Source organism: Tursiops truncatus, chromosome 17 (genome assembly GCF_011762595.2).
Source record: "Tursiops truncatus isolate mTurTru1 chromosome 17, mTurTru1.mat.Y, whole genome shotgun sequence".
NCBI lineage: Eukaryota > Metazoa > Chordata > Mammalia > Artiodactyla > Delphinidae > Tursiops > Tursiops truncatus.
Window position 1 is genome coordinate 47,005,530 of NC_047050.1, and position 20,394 is coordinate 47,025,923.

Below are 20,394 nucleotides of genomic sequence, written 5' to 3' on the forward strand. Positions count from 1 at the left end.
TAACCAGTATCAACTTTTTGTTCTCAGAACACAAATATCTACCAAAAAAAAATCTATTTAATTTACTTTAGTCAGTATCTTTCGATATAAACAAATGCTCATGTATTTTGGATGATGATGATGATATGTAACTCTACTTTTGATAAATTTCCCATAACTCCAGAAACAGAAGCTCCCAAATTAAAAGAGTTCTAAACATTCATTCAAAAAAGGTAGCAACTTTCAACTTGGATAGAGACTCCTTCACAGGAGAATGCAGTGATTAGGTTATCTGATTAGTCCCCAAAAGCCTGTTTCATTTGTAGTGAATCTAGTGTACAGGACATTTGGAATGAAAAATAAAAGAAAATGGCATTATTACAATGCTACTGGTTAAAATGCACTAAAAAGCTAAACTAAATATATACAGTTTTAAATTTACCATGTATGTTCTCAATGAAGAAAAGGAGAATTAACTGAAGAATAAATAGGTAGAGATTCTCTGATGGAGTTCTTAATAAGATTTTGACAATTTCCGGGTTTAAAACACAAAGATCCCACTGTATAGTTTAGAAAATAGGATAAAACTGATTGAGAAACACTCAAGACTTCTTCATGTTTATTCTGATACTTGTGCAATAGTCCCACAGAAAAGCAAATAACTATGGTTTTAAAACTAGATTAGTCCATCATACCTATTATCTTTAAAGCAACCATTTAAAAAATATAAACTGGTCCAACGACCTCTCCTTTAGAGGCTACATGGGAGAGAAGAGGGTAACTTCAAAGTAACGTCGAATAAACTGCCCTTCAATTTGAGATTTCATGGTTTTTAAAGCTTGAAAAAAAGAGGCACGCAAGGAAATTTATGGTTAGAAATGAGCTACTTTTAAAAGAAAAAGTACAATTTCCTGTTCCACACATGAAGAATTGGGTTTCTTTTCAAAACCGACAAGGGTTGTTGGCACTTTATGGCTAAAAGGGACCTGAAATCTTTGTGCCTTTGGTTTTAACAAACCACAAAACTGAAATGTAAGTAAAAATCAGCTATGTTTACTGACCACCTTAAGTACATAAGATACAATACGAAAAGCACAAAAGAGGGGCTAAGAGGGGCTTCCCTGGTGGCGCAGTGGTTGAGAGTCCCCCTGCCGATGCAGGGGACACGGGTTCGTGCCCCGGTCCAGGAAGATCCCACATGCTGCGGAGCGGCTGGGCCCGTGAACCATGGCCGCTGAGCCTGCGTGTCCGGAGCCTGTGCTCCGCAACGGGAGAGGCCACAGCAGTGAGAGGCCTGCGTATCGCAAAAAAAAAAAAAAAAAAAAAAGGGCACAAAAGAAGAGAATGAAGAAAATTAATGCTCTCATGGACATTGAAGTTTTGTAAAAATGATTTATGCTTACTAACTGAATCCAAGAAACATAAACAGGTATGAGAACATACAAGACAATATGATCCTAAATGATATAATGCATAAAGTAATTTAAAGCAATGCATCATAGGGCATGGGGTATTATTAAACAGAAAAAATAAGTCCTACATTTGGGCCTGCATTATGTAAGTCAAGTTTACTCGACTTTTAACATAGTATTTCCTTCACTGAAAAGAAGTAAAAAGAGCACATTCCAAATTAAAAGAATTTAATGACTCAATTCTATAGATACCAGTTAAGGCAAGATAGGCTACTGCTAAAAGAAGTGATATGATACAAATATTCTGTGAAGATTACTTTGCTGAACTGTAACCTGTGGGAAGGGAAACTGGTGAGGCAAAGAGATCAGCTAAGAAGCAAATACAGAAGCTCCACTACTTGTAAAATTTTACTTTATGACAGTTCCAGTATGAAACAAAAGCACGCTCACCCTGTTCACAAGCGAAGGACAGCATTTATAGTCAACCGTGGTCACTATCATTTGGCCATCTCGTTTTTCAGAGTATAGAGTGTTTTATAAATACTAACTCCATTTTGGCTGTTAAATACAAAAGCAATTCCACATGCTGAAAATACGAATAAGAAGGGTTTGATTCCAACGGAAATAAATGAAATTAATAAAATACCATCTTCAAAATAATAAATTAGTGAGCAAATGGTGACTGTTGGACAGCCATGTGGGATGAGAGTATGAATGAGTCTGAGGGTAATAAGTGAATCGAGCAATAAATGGCAAATGCTGTGCCTATGTAAGCAATAAAAGGCACCGAGACATGGGAAAATTAAAATGTATAGTTAGATGATTAGTATGGAAAGCAGACACCAATTTAGAAGGGCACCAGTTTGAAAACTTATGGCTAAGTATGGTGCACAGTGCTGAAGATGAGATTTTTGTTGCAAGTCAGAAGCTTATGGTTCACAAGTTCAAGGCCCATGAGTATACTCAAAATGAGGCGTGTGTGGTCAGGTCTGTGGGTCCCATGGCTGATGATAATGTTATTGCCTATCAGGCACTTCCTTTTCTTGTGTCTTTTCGCATTTAATTCTTATTATTATTAGTCCTATTTAACCAATGAGGAAAAAATGGAGGCACAGAGAAGTTATGTTCCTAAGGTCAGAAAAGTGTCACAGCTGGGATTGGACCACAGGCAGTAGGCTTCGGAGCTGCACTCTTAACCACTAAGACACACTACTGCCCACTAGGGAGCTCCCTATGACACCTGGAATAATTATCAGGGGGTGGGCGGAAAGCTGCCTCAACAGAATTTCAACAAAGATAAAAACGGTCTGTTTTGGTAAAAAATGTCTTGGTCCTATATTAATGTGGAGAGAAAAGGTATAGGATCTATGATAACACAGAGAAAGAGGGTATCCTTAGATTTAAAGCTTCTAAAGACTGATTTTTATTTGCTACAAATCTATATGGGGACTGCAGGCAGGAAGAAACTGCTTCTTAGTCTCTTTGGAATTAAAAAAATGACTTTGTAAACAGGATTCTAGAACTTTTTAATAATAAAACGTACATATATACATTAACTATAGGTTAGCTGATTAGGGAATGGGGCAGAATAGAAGCAATAAGGGTATGCAGTGAATGCTGAGGGAGCTATTTCAAAGGAAAGAGAAACAGAGAAGAGGAAAGTAGAGAAGGCTGGGTGATTAATGAAAAGTGGTTGTGTTCTTAAAGATACGTAATACTGGACAGATTGGTCAGAGTTTACAAAGCAAGCATACTTAGTATGAAGGCCGTGGGTCACTGACAACACAGGGCAAGTACCAAGTGAGTATCAGAATCTGCAAGATGAATGACGTGGAAGTACAAGAGTGGTCCTTTGGCAGGCTGTGCCCCGTATGACACAGCTCAGCCCTCAACTCAACAGGGAACCAAAGAAGTCCTGGCCAGGAAGAAACTTCTTCAGTTTGAAAATCCCCTTCTTGCAACTTGACTGGGCTTCTTTTTTTTTTTTTTTGGCGGTATGCGGGCCTCTCACTGTTGTGGCCTCTCCCGTTGCAGAGCACAGGCTCCGGACGCGCAGGCTCAGCGGCCATGGCTCACGGGCCCAGCCGCTCCGCGGCATGTGGGATCTTCCCGGACCCGGGCACGAACCCGCGTCCCCTGCATCGGCAGGCGGACTCTCAACCACTGCACCACCAGGGAAGCCCTTGACTGGGTTTGTTGCTCGCACTTAGCATCTTGATTTCTTTGACTCCTTTAATACCTGAGCTGTCATAATGGAAATGTCAGAACAGTCAACACACTAAGGATGGACTGAGCCGGAAGGAGAGAGAGGTTGGACGTGATACTATCCCTGAGAATTACTCCAAATTTCATTCTAATTTTTTCAAGAAGTCAGCAAACTGAACTTTTCTTTTTAGGGAAATAAGTAGTAGCACTCTAACAGCAATATTTACTAGTCTAAGATGAGAAAGCTTTTAATTATCATTTAAAAGGTAAGAATCAGGGGGCACCTTCAAGATGGCGGAGGAGTAAGACGTGGAGATCACCTTCCTCCCCACAAACACATCAAAACTACACCTACATGTGGAACAACTCCTACTGAAACCTACTGAACACTGACAGAAGACCTCAGACCTCCCAAAAGGCAAGAAACTCCCCACGTACCTGGGTAGGGCAAAAGAGAAAAGGAAAAAGAGAGACAAAAGAATAGGGATGAGACCTGCACCTCTGAGAGGGAGCTGTGAAGTAGGAAAAGTTTCCACACACTAGGAAGCCCCTTCATGGGCGGTGGCGGGGGGGGGGGCGTAAACTTTGGAGCCACGGAGGAGAGCACAGCAACAGGGGTGCAGAGGGCAAAGTGGAGAGATTCCTGCACAGAGGATCGGTGCCGACCGGCACTCACCAGCCCGAGAGGCTTGTCTGCTCACCCACCGGGGTGGGCGGGGGCTGGGAGCTGAGGCTCGGGCTTCGGTTGGATCCCAGGGAGAGGACTGGAGTTGGTAGCGTGAACACAGCCTGAAGGGGGTTACTGCGCCACGGCTAGCCGGGAGGGAGTCCAGGAAAAAGTCTGGACCAGGCTAAGGGGCAAGAGACCATTGTTTTGGGGTGCTCGAGGAGAGGGGATTCAGAGCACCGCCTAAACGAGCTCCAGAGATGGGTGCAAGCCACAGCTTTCAGCGTGGACCCCAGAGACAGGCATGAGACGCTAAGGCTGCTGCTGCAGCCACCAAGAAGCCTGTGGGCAAGCACACGTCACTATCCACACCTCCCCTCCTGAGAGCCTGTGCAGCCCGCCACTGCCAGGGTCCCGTGATCCAGGGACAACTTCCCTGGGAGAACTGACTGCACTCAGGCTGTTGCAACGTCACACCAGCCTCTGCCCCGCATTCCATACCCCTTCCTCCCCTGCGGCCTGAGTGAGCCAGAGGCCCTTAATCAGCTGCTCCTGTAACCCCGTCCTGTCTGGGCGGGAACAGATGCCCTCAGGCGACCTACACACAGAGGTGGGTCCAAATCCACAGCTGAACCCCAGGAGCTGTGCGAGCAAAGAAGAGAAAGGGAAATCTCAAAGAAGAGAAAGGGAAATCTCTCAGCCTCAGGAGCAGTGGATAAAATCTCCACAATCAACTTGATGTACCCTGCATCTGTGGAATACATGAATAGACAACGAATCATCCCAAAATTGAGGCAGTGGACTTTGGGAGCAACTGTAGACTTGGGGTTTGCTTTCTGTATCTAATTTGTTTCTGGTTTTACGTCTATCTTAGTTTAGTATTTAGAGCTTATTAGCATTGGTAGATTTGTTTATTGATTTGGTTGCTCTCTTCTTTTAATTTTATATTTATATACTTTTTCTTCCTTTTTCTCTTTTTGTGAGTGTGTATGTGTACACTTCTTTGTGTGATTTTGTCTGTACAGCTATGCTTTTGCCATTTGTCCTAGGGTACTGACTGTCCGTTGTTTTTTTTTTAGTGTAGTTTTTAGCATTTGTTATCATTGGTGGATCTGCTTTTTGGTTTCGCTGCTCTCTTCTTTCTCTTTTTTTAATTACTGTTTTCTTTTTACTAATTTTTTTCTATTTTAATAACTGTATTTTATTCTTTCTTTCTTTCTTTTTCTCCCTTTTCTTCTGAGTTGTGTGGCTGACAGGGTCTTGATGCTCTGGCTGGGTGTCAGACCTGAGCCTCTGAGGTGGGAGAGCCGAGTGCTGGACATTGGTCCACCAGAGACCTCCCGGCTCCACATCAAATGGCAAAAGCTCTCCTAGAGATCTGCATCTCAATGCTAAGACCCAGCTCCACTCAACGACCAGCAAGCTACAGTGCTGGACACCCTATGCCAAACAACTAGCAAGACAGGAACGCAACCCCACCCTTAGCAGAGAGGCTGCCTAAAATCATAATAAGGTCACAGACACCCCAAAACACACCACCAGATGTGGACCTGCCCACCAGAAAGACAAGACCCAGCCTCATCCACCAGAACACAGGCATCAGTCCCCTCCACCAGGAAGCCTACACAACCCACTGAACCAACCTTAGCCACTGGGGACAGACAACAAAAACAATGGGAACTACGAACCTGCAGCCTGCAAAAAGGAGACCCCAAACACAGTAAGTTAAGCAAAATGAGAAGTCAGAGAAATACACAGCAGATGAAGGAGCAAGGTAAAAACCAACCAGACCAAACAAATGAAGATGAAATAGGCAGTCTACCTGAAAAAGAATTCACAGCAATGATAGTAAAGATGATCCAAAATCTTTGAAATAGAATGGAGAAAATACAAGAAACGTTTCACAAGGACCTAGAAGAACTAAAGATGAAACAAACAATGATGAACAACACAATTAATGAAATTTAAAATTCTCTAGAAGGAATCAATAGCAGAAAAAATGAGGCAGAAGAACAGATAAGTGACCTGGAAGATAAAATAGTGGAAATAACTACCACTGAGCAGAATAAAGAAAAAAGAATGAAAAGAATTGAGGACAATCTCAGAGACCTCTGGGACAACATTAAACACACCAACATTCGAATTATAGGGGTCCCAGGAGAAAAGAAAAAAAAAGGGACTGAGAAAATATTTGAAGAGATTATAGTTGAAAACTTCCCTAATATGGGAAAGGAAATAATCAACTCCAGGAAGCACAGAGAGTCCCATACAGGATAAATCCAAGGAGAAACGCCAAGACACATATTAATCAAACTGTCAAAAATTAAATACACAGAAAAAATATTAAAAGCAGCAAGGGAAAGCAACAATTAACATACAAGTGAATCCAGATAAGGTTAACAGCTGATCTTTCAGCAGAAACTCTGCAAGCCAGAAGGGAGTGGCAGGACATATTTTAAAGTGATGAAAGGGAAAAACCTACAACCAAGATTACTCTACCCAGCAAGGATCTCATTCAGATTTGATTGAGAAATTAAAACCTTTACAGATATGCAAAAGCTAAGATAATTCAGCACCAACAAACCAGCTCTACAACAAATGCTAAAGGAACTTCTCAAGGCAGGAAACACTAGAGAAGGGAAAGACTTACAATAACAAACCCAGAACAATTAAGAAAATGGTAATAGGTACATACATATCGATAACTACCTTTAATGTAAATGGACTAAATGCTCCCACCAAAAGACACAGACTGGCTGAATGGATAAAAAACAAGACCTGTACATATGCTGTCTACAAGAGACCCACTTCAGACCTAGGGACACATATGGACTGAAAGTGAGGGGATGGAAAAAGATATTCCATGCAAATGGAAATCAAAAGAAAGCAGGAATAGCAATTCTCAATTCTCATATCAGACAAAGCAGACTTTAAAATAAAGACTATTACAAGAGACAAAGAAGGACACTACGTAATGATCAAGGGATCAATCCAAGAAGAAGATATAACAATTGTAAATATTTATGCACCCAACATAGGAGCACCTCAATACATAAGGCAAATGCTAACAGACACAAAAGGGGAAATCGACAGCAACACAATCACAGTAGGGGACTTTAACACCCACTTTCATGGATGGATGATGGACAGATCATCCAAAATGAAAATAAATAAGGAAACACAAGCTTTAAATGATACACTAAACAAGATGGACTTAATTGATATTTATAGGACATTCCATCCAAAAACAGCAGATAACACTTTCTTCTCAAGCGCTCATGGAACATTCTCCAGGATAGATCATATCTTGGGTCACAAATCAAGCCTTGGTAAATTTAAGAAAACTGAAATTGTATCAAGTATCTTTTCTGACCACAATGCTATGAGACTAGATATCAATTACAGGAAAAGATCTGTAAAAAATACAAACACATGGAGGCTAAACAATACACTACTAAATAACCAAGAGATCACTGAAGATATCAAAGAGGAAATAAAAAAATACTAGAAACAAATGACAATGAAAACATGACGACCCAAAAAACTATGGGATTGCAGCAAAAGCAGTTCTAAGAGGGAAGTTTATAGCAATACAATCGTACCTCAAGAAACAAGACATATCTCAAATAAACAACCTAATCTTACACTAAAAGCAATTAGAGAAAGAATTTAAAAAACCCCAAAGTTAGCAGAAGGAAAGAAATCATAAAGATCTGATCAGAAATAAAAAGAAATGAAGGAAATGAGAGCAAAGATCAATAAAACTAAAAGCTGGTTCTTTGAGAAGATAAACAAAATTGATAAACCATTAGCCAGACTCATCAAGAAAAAAAGGAAGACTCCAATCAATAGAATTAGAAATGAAAAAGGAGAAGTAACAACTTACAATGCAGAAATACAAAGGGTCATAAGAGATTACTACAAGCAACTCTATGCCAATAAAATGGTGGACAACCTGGAAGAAATGGACAAATTCTTAGAAAAGCACCACCTTCTGAGACTGAACCAGGAAGAAACAGAAAATATAAACAGACCAATCACAAGCACTGAAACTGAAACTGTGATTAAAACTCTTCCAACAAACAAAAGCCCAGGAACAGATGGCCTCACAGGCCAATTCTATCAAACATTTAGAGAAGAGCTAACGCCTATCCTTCTCAAACTCTTCCAAAATATAGCAGAGGGGGGAACACTCCCAAACTCATTCTATGAGGCCACCATCACCCTGATACCAAAACCAGACAAAGATGCCACAAAAAAAGAAAACTACAGGCCAATATCACTGATGAACATAGATGCAAAAATCCTCAACAAAATACTAGCAAACAGAATTCAACAGCATATTAAAAGTATCATATACCATGATTAAGTGGGGTTTATCCCAGGAATGCAAGGATTCTTCAATATATGCAATGTGATCAATGTGATTAATTAATGTGATAAACCATATTAACAAATTGAAGGAGAAAAACCATATGATCATCTCAAAAGATGCAGAAAAAGCTTTCGACAATATTCAACACCCATTTATGATAAAAACCCTCCAGAAAGTAGGCACAGAGGGAACTTACCTCAACATAATAAAGGCCATATATGAGAAACCCACAGCCAGCATCATTCTCAATGGTGAAAAACTGAAAGCAATTCCACTAAGACCAGGAAAAAGACAAGGTTGCCCACTCTCACCACTATTACTCAACATAGTTTTGGAAGTTTTAGCCATAGCAGAGAAGAAAAAGAAACAAAAGGAATCCAAATCGGAAAAGAAGAAGTAAAATTGTCACTGTTTGCAGATGACATGATACTACACATAGAGAATCCTTAAGATGCTACCAGAAAACTAGAGCTAATCAATGAATTTGGTAAAGTTTCAGGACACAAAATTAATGCACAGAAATCTCTTGCATTCCTATACACTAATGATGAAAAATCTGAAAGAGAAATTATGGACACACTCCCATTTACCACTGTAACAAAAAGAATAAAATACCTAGGTATAAACCTACCGGAGGAGCCAAAAGACCAGTATGCAGAAAGCTATAAGACACTGATGAAAGAAATTAAAGATGATACAAACAGATGGAGAGATCCACGTTCTTGGATTGGAAGAATCAACACTGTGAAAATCATTATACTACCCAAAACGATCTACAGATTCAATGCAATCCCTATCAAACCACCAATGGCATTTTTCACAGATCTAGAACAAAAAATTTCACATTTTGTATGGAAACACAAAAGCCCCCAAATAGCCAAAGCAATCTTGAGAAAGAAAAATGGAGCTGGAGGAATCAGGCTCTCTGACTTCAGACTATACTACAAAGCTACAGTAATCAAGACAATATGGTACTGGCACAAAAACAGAAATATAGATCAATGGAACAGGACAGAAAGCCCAAAGATAAACCCACGCAAATATGGTCACCTTATCTTTGATAAAGGAGGCAGGAATGTACAGTGGAGAAAGGACAGCCTCTTCAATAAGTGGTGCTGGGAAAACTGGACAGCTACATGTAAAAGAATGAAATTAGAACACTCCCTAACACCATACACAAAAATAAACTCAAAATGGATTAAAGACCTAAATGTCAGTCCAGACAGTATAGAACTCTTAGAGGAAAACATACGCAGAACACTATATGACATAAATCACAGCAAGATCCTTTTTGACCCACCTCCTAGAGAAATGGAAATAAAAACAAAAATAAACAAATGGGACCTAATGAAACTTCAAAGCTTTTGCACAGCAAAGGAAACCATATACAGTATTTTTTAAAATTATTTATTTTATTTATTTTTATTTTTGGCTGCACGTGGGCTCTCTCTACTTGTGACGAGCAGGGTTTACTCTTCGTTGAGGTGTGCGGGCTTCTCTTGGCAGTGGCTTCTCTTTGTTGCAGAGTACAGGTTCTAGGTGCGCGGGCTTCAGTAGTTGTGGCACACAGGCTCAGTAATTGTGGCTCGCAGTCTCTAGAGCGCAGCCTCAGTAGCTGTGGCGCCCAGGCTTAGTTGCTCCACAGCATGTGGGATCTTCCCAGACCAGGGCTCAAACCCGTGTCCCCTGCATTGGCAGGCGGATTCTTAACCACTGCACCACCAGGGAAGCAAAAAGACAACCCTCAGAATGGGAGAAAATATTTGCAAACAAAGCAAGTGACAAAGGATTAATCTCCAAAATATACAAGCAGCTCATGCAGCTCAATATCAAAAAAACAAACAGCCCAATCCAAAAAAGGGCAGAAGACCTAAACAGACATTTCTCCAAAGATATACAGATTGCCAGCAAACACATGAAAGGATGCTCAACATCAGTAATCATTAAAGAAATGCAAATCAAAACCACAATGAGGTATCACCTCACATCAGTCAGAATGGCCATCATCAAGGAAACTACAGAGCTTCCCTGGTGGCGCAGTGGTTGAGAGTCCACCTGCCGATGCAGGGGACACGGGTTCGTGCCACGGTCCAGGAAGATCCCATATGCCACGGAGCGGCTGGGCCCGTGAGCCATGGCCACTAAGTCTGCGCGCCCGGAGCCTGTGCTCTGCAATGGGAGAGGCCGCAACAGTGAGAGGCCCGCATACCGCAAAAAAAAAAAAAAAAAAAAAAAAAAAAAATCTACAAACAATAAATGTTGGAGAGCGTGTGGAAAAGAGGGAACCCTCTTGCACTGTTGGTGTTGAAGGTAAATTGATACAGCCACTATGAACAGTATGGAGGTTCTTCAGAAAACTAAAAATAGAACTACCATACGACCCAGCAATCCCACTATTGGGTATATATCTTGAGAAAACCATAATTCAAAAAAGTCATGTACCACAATGTTCATTGCAGCTCTATTTACAATAGCCAGGACATGGAAGCAAGGTAAGTGTCCATCGACAGATGAATGGATAAAGAAGATGTGGCACATATATACAATGGAATATTACTCAGACATAAAAAGAAACGAAATTGAGTTATTTGTAGTGAGGTGGATGGAATTTGTCATACATAGGGAAGTTAGTCAGAAAGAGAAAAACAAATACCATATGCTAACACATATATATGGAATATAAAAAAAAATGGTTCTGAAGAACCTAGGGGCAGGACAGGAATAAAGACACAGACGTAGAGAATGGACTTGAGGACACGGGGAGGGGAAGGGTCAGCTGGGACGAAGTGAGTGACATGGACATATATACACTACCAAACGTAAAATAGCTAGCTAGTAGGAAGCAGCCGCATAGCACAGGGAGATCAGCCTGGTGCTTTGTGTCCACCTCGAGGGGTGGGATAGGGAGGGTGGGAGGGAGACGCAAGAGGGAGGAGATATGGGGATGTATGTATATGTATAGCTGATTCACTTTGTTATACAGCAGAAACTAACACACCATTGTAAAGCAATTATACTCCAATAAAGATGTTAAAAAATTTTTTTAAATTAAAAACTAAATAAAAGTTAAAAATCAGTGCAAGCAGAAAACTTTATATTAATTTATCACTCACACTCTGCAGACTCTTTCATTACTTGCAGACTTATTTCCAGAAATCATACATTTCTATGGCAAGCAGGATATCCTATATCCAGGAAATCCTATATCCAGAATGAATATTAAATGGATATTCATTCCTCTGTATTAGTACAGATACTTAAGAATGAACACAGCAATATCTTTATTCCTATTATTTTTAGTGATTTTTTTAAGGACCAAAATATTCACTTGGTCCTCAACTCTATTCAAGGCAGGTAATTCCTTGCTTTCTTAAAGCTCACTAATGTCCAGAACAAACAAACAATAATCAGAGGCTACCTGGCAGTAAAATAATATATATTTTAAAAAGTCAAGATAGGTACAAAATATGGAAAAAGATAGAAGGAAAAATAGAAAAAACAGTTTTAGTTCTAACAGGGTCACAGCACAATATGAGTAAGATCAGAAGAGTACTCTTAGTGGAACTAGCTAACTAGCTTTATCCTAAAATTTCTAAGGGCAAGAATAATTTTGAATTTTGCTAGCAAAGCATAAGATAAAATGAATACAGAAGATTCAACCTTTTCTATCTTTTTTTAAAAGGACATAAAAGGGCAATTTTTTTCCTGTAAGAGCATAAAAACGATTGATATGTTACTTACATTTTCTAAATTTAAGCACTCCGGGTGAACGAAATGCTAAGCAAACTACGACTTCTATCTCCTGAATGGGAAAAACTATTAATTTCTGAAGTTTACTGTGATTCTTGCTGGAAACATAGTAAGGCAGAATCAGCACATGAGCAAAGATAAATTGGCCTTGGAGTTCACAGTTTTCTCAGTCATTTCTATCAGCCTTGATATAGTTTTTGGTATACTCACATCTTCTTCTGAGAGTGTTCCAGTCTTGGTGTCTTCTGTCAAGAGTGATACCCAGAAACAAACCTAATATCAGACTGTGTTAGGGAGGAGTAAAGAACTATGATGGACTTTGTTCTGGATACTGTATCTCTATCACTGCAGCTTAAGATCAAATCACCCCCTAACCTGTATTGGTCTGTTAGTCAACTTGAAAACCAAACTTCAGTTTGCCTACCTGCTAAGTGACTGGCTTTTGCACAATAGATGCATAGTATCTTTAAATCTATGCCTTAGCAAAAGTACAAAAAATTAACATGATCTCACACTGAAGAATTATTCTCAAAGTGAAAAAAGGTTTATTCTCGAAGTTAAAGAATGGAAAAGAAAATGTCAAATGTTTGAATGCAACTTGTTTTTTACCTTCAATGGATCTGGCCCACTCACTTGAGCAGATAAACTTCACTTCTACCATCTAAGCATCGCACACTTCTGTCACATTACAACCTGTTCTGTCTATGGTCCTGGTACATTTAATGTTCTGCTGTTGGGTTTATTTATTGTTTATTATAGTAATAAACAATTATAAGATATAACAATCTTGCTATAAATATGTAATTGTTCAGTAAATATGTGACAACATATGAAATGTTATGGCTATGTAAATGCTTCACATAAAATATATTATTGTATAATAAAATGTTATAAACAATATTTAATTATATAGCATATAATGTTACATATAAAAGTATAATACATAACAAACATTTATAATATATAAACATTATAATACTATATACTATAGTACTATATAATACTACCATTACTTTCTTTTCTAAAAATTACAGGGAATGCTTTACTCCAAAAGCTGAAGTGTCTCAAAAATAAACTCTGAAGGCAGGCAATGCCTTTAAAAGTTAATAGTTCCCTAAACTAATGAGTTGCTGGTTTCTTAAAAAAATGTACTGTCTTGTATTCTCCACTCACTTTCTTCATTTGAAGGACAGTTTCTTGGGTTCACAATAAGTTCTATTTTTATATTCTAAAATCCTAAAAACCCTAAAACATATAAGCTTTCTTTTTTTTCTCTCCATTTGAAACATGGATAAAAGACACTGTATTGGACAAAAGAACTGGTGAAATTCTTTTTCATAAGCGTAGCAAGAGGTCCAGGTATTTAACTGAATAATTGAAAATAACATTAAAATAACAGGAAAGGTACAAAGGGCCACTTGCACCTGCTGCTTTATTCATGCAACTTTTCTATATTAAAAAAAAGCTGTAAACTGCTATCAAATAATTATAGTTTAAGCTTCATTTCCTTTCAGACTTTTTGTTTGGAAGATCTGAAAATTCTAGGATAATAAAAGTATTACCAGACTAGATGTTCTTCCACAGAAAGTTCAAATGACCGTACGATTATTTAACTGTGGTTAAAACAAAAGCCATTTTACTATAGTGCTCCACACTTCCGTAAAATGTTGCTAAACAATCTGTAAGCAAACTACTGCAATTTAGAAAATAATATCTCCTACTTTAAAAGGCCACAACTAAATTATTAGTTTAAAAAGGCTTATAGGACCAGCAGTGTGCTAGGCCTTTGAGTACTAGAATAGGAACTATAAAATGAAAAAACGCAAAAGCAAGAAAGGGTGATTTTGATGAAATAAAAATTCTGACAGAACATAGGAAGAACAACGCCTAACAACTACTATTTTCTATACTCTGTTAATTCAGTTAATACGAACAAGGATTAAGAAAGAAACTTCCCAAGCAGATAACTCTCTTTCTCCACACTCAGAAATTTCAGCCTTGCCTGACAAAAGATTTGAAGTCAAATGTAAAGTAGACTCAAGATCAGGCTAACCTCAGGTAGAGCTTTTAGCTGCGGATGTTATGAGGTACGAACATTTAGCAGCTGTATCACTGGTGAATTGGGAATAATGTGTTAAACTTCACACATAAACACTTTCTAGTCGAGAAAGCACATGCCCCAACACCTGTTCCTACTAGCAACCAGAAAATCTTTTTTAAATTTCAGGGTAGTTTTTGCCTAACCATGAAAGCCAATCCTATTCTTTTATTCTTTGCAATGTCACAACTCCAGGCCATGAATCAAAAAGAGAAATAAACAGTTACATTTCTGAACAGTCTGGGGAAAATAAATGGTTGGGACTTTAATAGAAACATAGTAAGAAAACAGTTAAACCGGAAAAACATGATTATATGCAGTGTAAGTGCTCTCATACCTTGCAGATAGCTGTGTAGATCAATACAATCCTTTTTGAAGGCAATTTGACAAAAGGTTTCTAGAGTCACTACATTATTTATGACGTTTGATACAGTAATTCCAATTCTAGAAATCTATGCTAAAGAAATAATCTCAGAGATTAAAAAAGGGCTATAATCTCAGAAATTAAAAAAGGGCTAAATATATATTAATATGTTCCTTGCAACATGATCCAGACTAGGGAGAACCCATTGGAAAAGAATCCATTGATACGTTTAAGAACATTACAATATAGCCACAGGATGGAAATTTTATACAGGCATTAAAATAACTATGTAAAAAATATATTCTATAAAATGTTAAGTAGAAAAGGCAGGAGATAAAATTAGTTACAATCCAAATTGTAACTGTAAAAACAAGTTAAAACAAGTAAAAAACTGATTTGGAAGTAATCAAGAGTAATGAGGAAATAATCAAATTATATCTAGAATTACACTTTTTTTTTTTTTTTGCGGTACACAGGCCTCTCACTGTTGTGGCCTCTCCCGTTGCGGAGCACAGGCTCCGGACGCGCAGGCTCAGCGGCCATGGCTCACGGACCCAGCCGCTCCGCGGCATGTGGGATCTTCCCGGACCGAGGCACGAACCCGTGTCCCCTGCATCGGCAGGCGGACTCTCAACCACTGCGCCACCAGGGAAGCCCTAGAATTACACTTTTTTAAAAAAATTGAAGTATAGCTGATTTACAATGTTGTGTTAGTTTCAGGTATCCAGCAAAGTGATTCAGTTATACATGTGTATATATGAATATATCTATTCTTTTTCAGATTCTTTTCCATTATAGGTTATTACATCTAGAATTACTCTGACCCAAATATAGATTATAGAGAAAATTCAATTAAAGTGGATACATATTAAAAATCAAAAATATTTGTTCAATGTCTGATCTAAAAAAGTTTCATTCTATGTAGCAGATGAGCAATACATTAGCTATTTTACATATTTAGACATTTAACAAAGAACATGAGGCATTTAATCTAGACATTTTTAAAAAGAACATTAAAATAGCCTTCCTATTGTCTCATATATACAATTATATTACTTGCAGTTTCTATGATATAATTTCATGATTTTCACATATTATTAGATTTACAAAAATACCATTTGTCTTTTCTCCTTTCTCTATTTTATAAATGAAAGCAGATTTTAATTTCCAAACCATGAAAAGTTCTAAAGAAAAAATATATAAAAAAGAATACTTTATCCAATCATTCTTTTCCATTATACAACCACTAGATGTATACTTTTTGATAATTTACATTGTCTTATGACAATTCCTATAGCATAAGAACCAGCAAAAGGACAAAAACATATCTCTAAGCAAAGATTTGAGGAGGAGGATGAAAATGACTAGAACGTTAGAAATAGAAACATATTACCCTAAGCGTAAGAACCCAAACTATACTATCGAGCAAAAATTGTTAATTCCCATAAAAATTACATGAATAAACAAAACTAAGTACTTAGTACTACTCACAATTAAATAAAGTAAGAAAAATACGAAGTCATTTACTACACACCAGACATTGTAACGAGGCCTTTTAAATAAATTCATGATCCAACTTAACGTGGCCATTATTTACCATACGATTTACTACATTAAGGCCACATTACAGGGGCACTTTTCACATGTCTACTTTCTCCATTAAATGGTAAGTTCCTGTGGCAGTACTATTTTACTTATTGCTAACTCCCACCCTTCTTGGCACAAGGTTCACATCAGGTGTTTAATACATGCTGAATGAATTTAATTTGCTACAGATAGGGTGGCTCTGCCTCCCAAACTGTCCAGGATAGCTCTGGTTTTGCCTGTGGTATCAGCATTACTAAAAACAGTATACCCTTTTGCTTTCAAAATGTCCTGATTTGGACCACAAATTATCTGAAAATACTACTGCATGTAAGTTAAAATTCTTTCTAAAATGTCATTAAAATTTCCAGAATGCAAAGAATGAATGAGCTAAGGCACTGAGCACTGTCAAATAAAGTAGCAGAGGCACTCGTGTTGCTCGCTGGTCTCAAGAGAAAGCAAGTCCTACGTTTAGAGATTCTTCCAAAAGCTAATTTTCCATTTATACTAGCACTGAAAGGACTCTCTCATTTCAACTGGGGATGCAAGGAATTCAGAAGGCTTATACTGTATCAAGCATTGCACCTTCTACAGTTCCACACTGACTGAATAAAGAAAAATTGCAATGAATCTGTATATCCAAAAGCACCTTTTGAGAGAGCATTCATTTATATTTTTAATGGTACGACTGGAATAGACTTCATGTTATTCTTCTCTCTCCACAGAAGAAAGATTTTATAAGACCAACCTTCAGAAAAACAGTAAGGCATAAATAAGGTTTAACTGAGCTCTGAAATTAAGTAATTTATTGACACATAAATACATTTAATTAAAACACTCATTTTGTTACGGGCTGAACTGTGTCAACCCCAATACTCCTATGTTAAAGTCCTAACTGCCAGTACCTCAGAATGTGACTGGATTTGGAGACAGGATCTTTAAAGAGCTAACTAAATTACAGTGAGGTCATATGGGTGAGCCCTAATCCAATATGCCTGGTGTCCTAATGAGGAGAGATCAGGACGCAGATACACACAGAGGGAAGACCATGTGAAGATAACAGGTAGAAGACTGCCATCTACAAGCCAAAGAAAGGTGCCTCAGAAGAAACCAACCCTGCTAACACCCTGATCTTAGACTCCTAGCCTCCAGAACTATGAGAAAATAACCCTGTAAATCCACGTAATTCAGCAAACCAATATTTTCAAATAACTAATTCATATTACGAAATGATGCATGGTGAAAAAAATACCCATTTAAAGGGCAAGAAAGGCCACTGGATTTTTGTAAAACAGAGAACAAAATGTTCACTGATATGGTTTCAGATCCTACTTGCAACTAACCTTTAAGAAACCACCACTTGCTGAGCTTTGGTACAGTATCAAAGAAGAATATTCACAATTATCTGAAAATGGCTATGGAAATACTCCTCTCTTTTCAAATTACACAACCGTGTGAGGCTGAATTGTCTTCATATTGTCAAACAAAGCAATATGTTACAAAAGGCTGAGTGTAGAAACAGATGTGAGAATCCAGGTATCTCCTTTTAAGCCAATCTTTAAAAGGTTTGCAAAATTATAAAACAATACCATTCTTCTTATTGATGTTTTTGTTTTGGAAAATACATTTTTAATAAAATTATGTTATTGATGTAAGCATGCAATAGACACTACTTTCATTAGCAAATGAATTAAGAAGTTTTTAAACAACTTCTCAGTTTTAATTTCTAATACAGTAATTATCAGTAGCTATAACCTACATAAACAAAAACTCTTTGAAGTCCTTGTTAGGAGCTGAATTGTGTCCTCCCCACACTCATTTGTTGAAGGCCTAACCCTCAATGTGACTGTATTTGGAAGCTAGGGACTTTAAGGAGGTAACTCATAAGGATGGGGCCCTACTCCTGTAGGACTGGGGTCCTTACAAGAAGAGGAAGAGACACCACAGGCCTCTCTCCCTGAGTGCACATAGAGGAAAGGTCATGTGAGGACACAGCGAGAAGGCACCATCTGCGAGTCAGGAAGAAAGGTCTTCAGACCAGAAACCAATCCCACCAGCGCCTTGACCTTGGAGGTCTAGCCTCTAGAACTGTGAGAAAATAAATATCTATTATTTAAGCCACTCAGACTTTGGTATTTTGTTATGGCAGCCTGAGCAGTCCCTGATATTGTTAAAAGCTTAAAAGGGGTCCTGAGAACAAAAAATCTGAAAATCACTGAATTAGACAGTAACTATTCAGCTGTGTAAATTAAATGTTTCTACACAACTTCTTACTTCATAATTACAACTTGGAAAAGTAATCATAATTTTCATTAGCTATCCAAAGTAGAAAAAGGGAGAAAATTAAGATCAACTCTAAACGAACCTTTTTTAACTTGACGTACACAACTGTATGCCATTTGAAAGCATATGAAAATGGGGAAACACACTGTAAAAGAATTAACGCAGGCTGCAAAAGCGCCTGCTTTTCATTTTCAGGAAACCAGGATCGTCAATCTGTTTGGCCTAGCACAGACTAACTCTTAGAGTACTTGTTAAGTCTATTCACTTTCTGAATATAAAATGAGACATAAAACAAAAGAGAAAAACATTCAGTTTTCCTTCATGAGAAAAAAATAACCAAAAAATTCCAAGAAGACATGAAGAAATCAATCAATAAATTGACAAATATACCAAGTGCAATTATTTTAATCACACAAAACTTATCAAGAATATAGGGAAATAATAAAATAATAGTAAGAAACTCAATTTCCATATAGGCAAAAAATTCAAGATTCTGCTCTCCTAGTAATTGTAGTTGATAATGCAAAATTGGTATCAAAGTTGTGGAAGTCACCCAAGAATGAAAAAAAAATTTTTTTTTATTGAAGTGTAGTTGATTTAAAATGTTTTGTTAGTTTCAGGTACACAGCAAAGTGATTCAATTGTGTGTGTGTGTGTGTGTGTGTGTGTGTGTGTGTGTGTGTATACATGTATATATATTCTTTTTCAGATTCTTTTCCATTACAGTTTATTACAAGATATTGAATATATTTCCCCATGCTATATAGTAGTTCCTTGTTTTTTATTTTACATATTTAAGAATGAACATTTTAATAGTTATGGGCCCTTAAATCATTATTAAGTTATAAAAGCTTAGATGAGTGGAAAAAATGCATTTACCTCAACAAGTTTCTGAATTTCATGCACACAAATATGTTGTTGGGTTGCTTTTTAATAACATATAAATTGTGCACTCAAGTACTACAGTTTTATGCATAGTAGTATTTTTAATCTAAAAAATCAAGCAAAATGCTTAATTTCTAAGGCTCTAATGCTAGGAATAGCATTCAAAATTACATTTTAATAAATTTCATTTCATATAACTTTGTATGTAAAGAAAACACTAATTCAACTTGAGCTAACTTTTCTCTTGGCTCAGTGTTTGTATGGAAAAATAATTATGCAGTCCGTTTGGAAAAATATAATCAATCCATGGGCATGCAAGTATCAATTTTATCTTATGAGAATTTCTCCATGTTCCAGTTACTTCATTCCTTATTACATGCTGCAAAAAGCAGTAATAATTTTTATAGCCAAATATCACTTCATAAGATACCAGGTGGCTGTCAATATTTACCACAGAAGTCATGCATGAAATTTAAACATTACAAAAAATGACTTACCAGTTGACACTCCTGAAATATGCACATTTTCAGAATGTTCTGCAAGAGCACCATTTCCTAAAATTAAACATAATGAATAAACTAATTTCCAAGATAAAATTAAAAAAAAATTTCAGATTCTCCCTCTAATAGAAAAACAGGTGCATAGAGCTACTTGTAATATCCAGAAATGAAATTAAAGTCTCTTACAATAATCTTCAAAACAGTACTATGCAGCCCAAAATTATAATAGTAGTAGGGAAATCAAAATGTTTTGGAAATCACAGCAATGTAGTGTAATATAAAGGCCAAATAT

At 37.4% G+C, this 20,394-nt stretch overlaps 1 protein-coding gene across 3 annotated transcripts in view; it reads right to left on the reverse strand.

Moving 5' to 3' along the window:
* LRP12 (LDL receptor related protein 12) overlaps positions 1 to 20,394 on the reverse strand; it is an 83,825-nt gene that overhangs the window by 24,638 nt on the left and 38,793 nt on the right. Inside the window, exon 2 of one of the 3 annotated variants that reach the window (XM_019942250.3) lies at positions 20,100 to 20,156. The exons of 1 other annotated variant lie outside the window; for it this stretch is intronic. In XM_019942250.3, coding sequence (XP_019797809.1) covers positions 20,100 to 20,156 — 57 coding nt within the window. Of the gene's footprint in view, positions 1 to 1,841; positions 1,882 to 20,099; positions 20,157 to 20,394 lie in introns of those variants that run through there. One more of the 3 variants, XM_033842807.2, reaches the window with a different exon arrangement.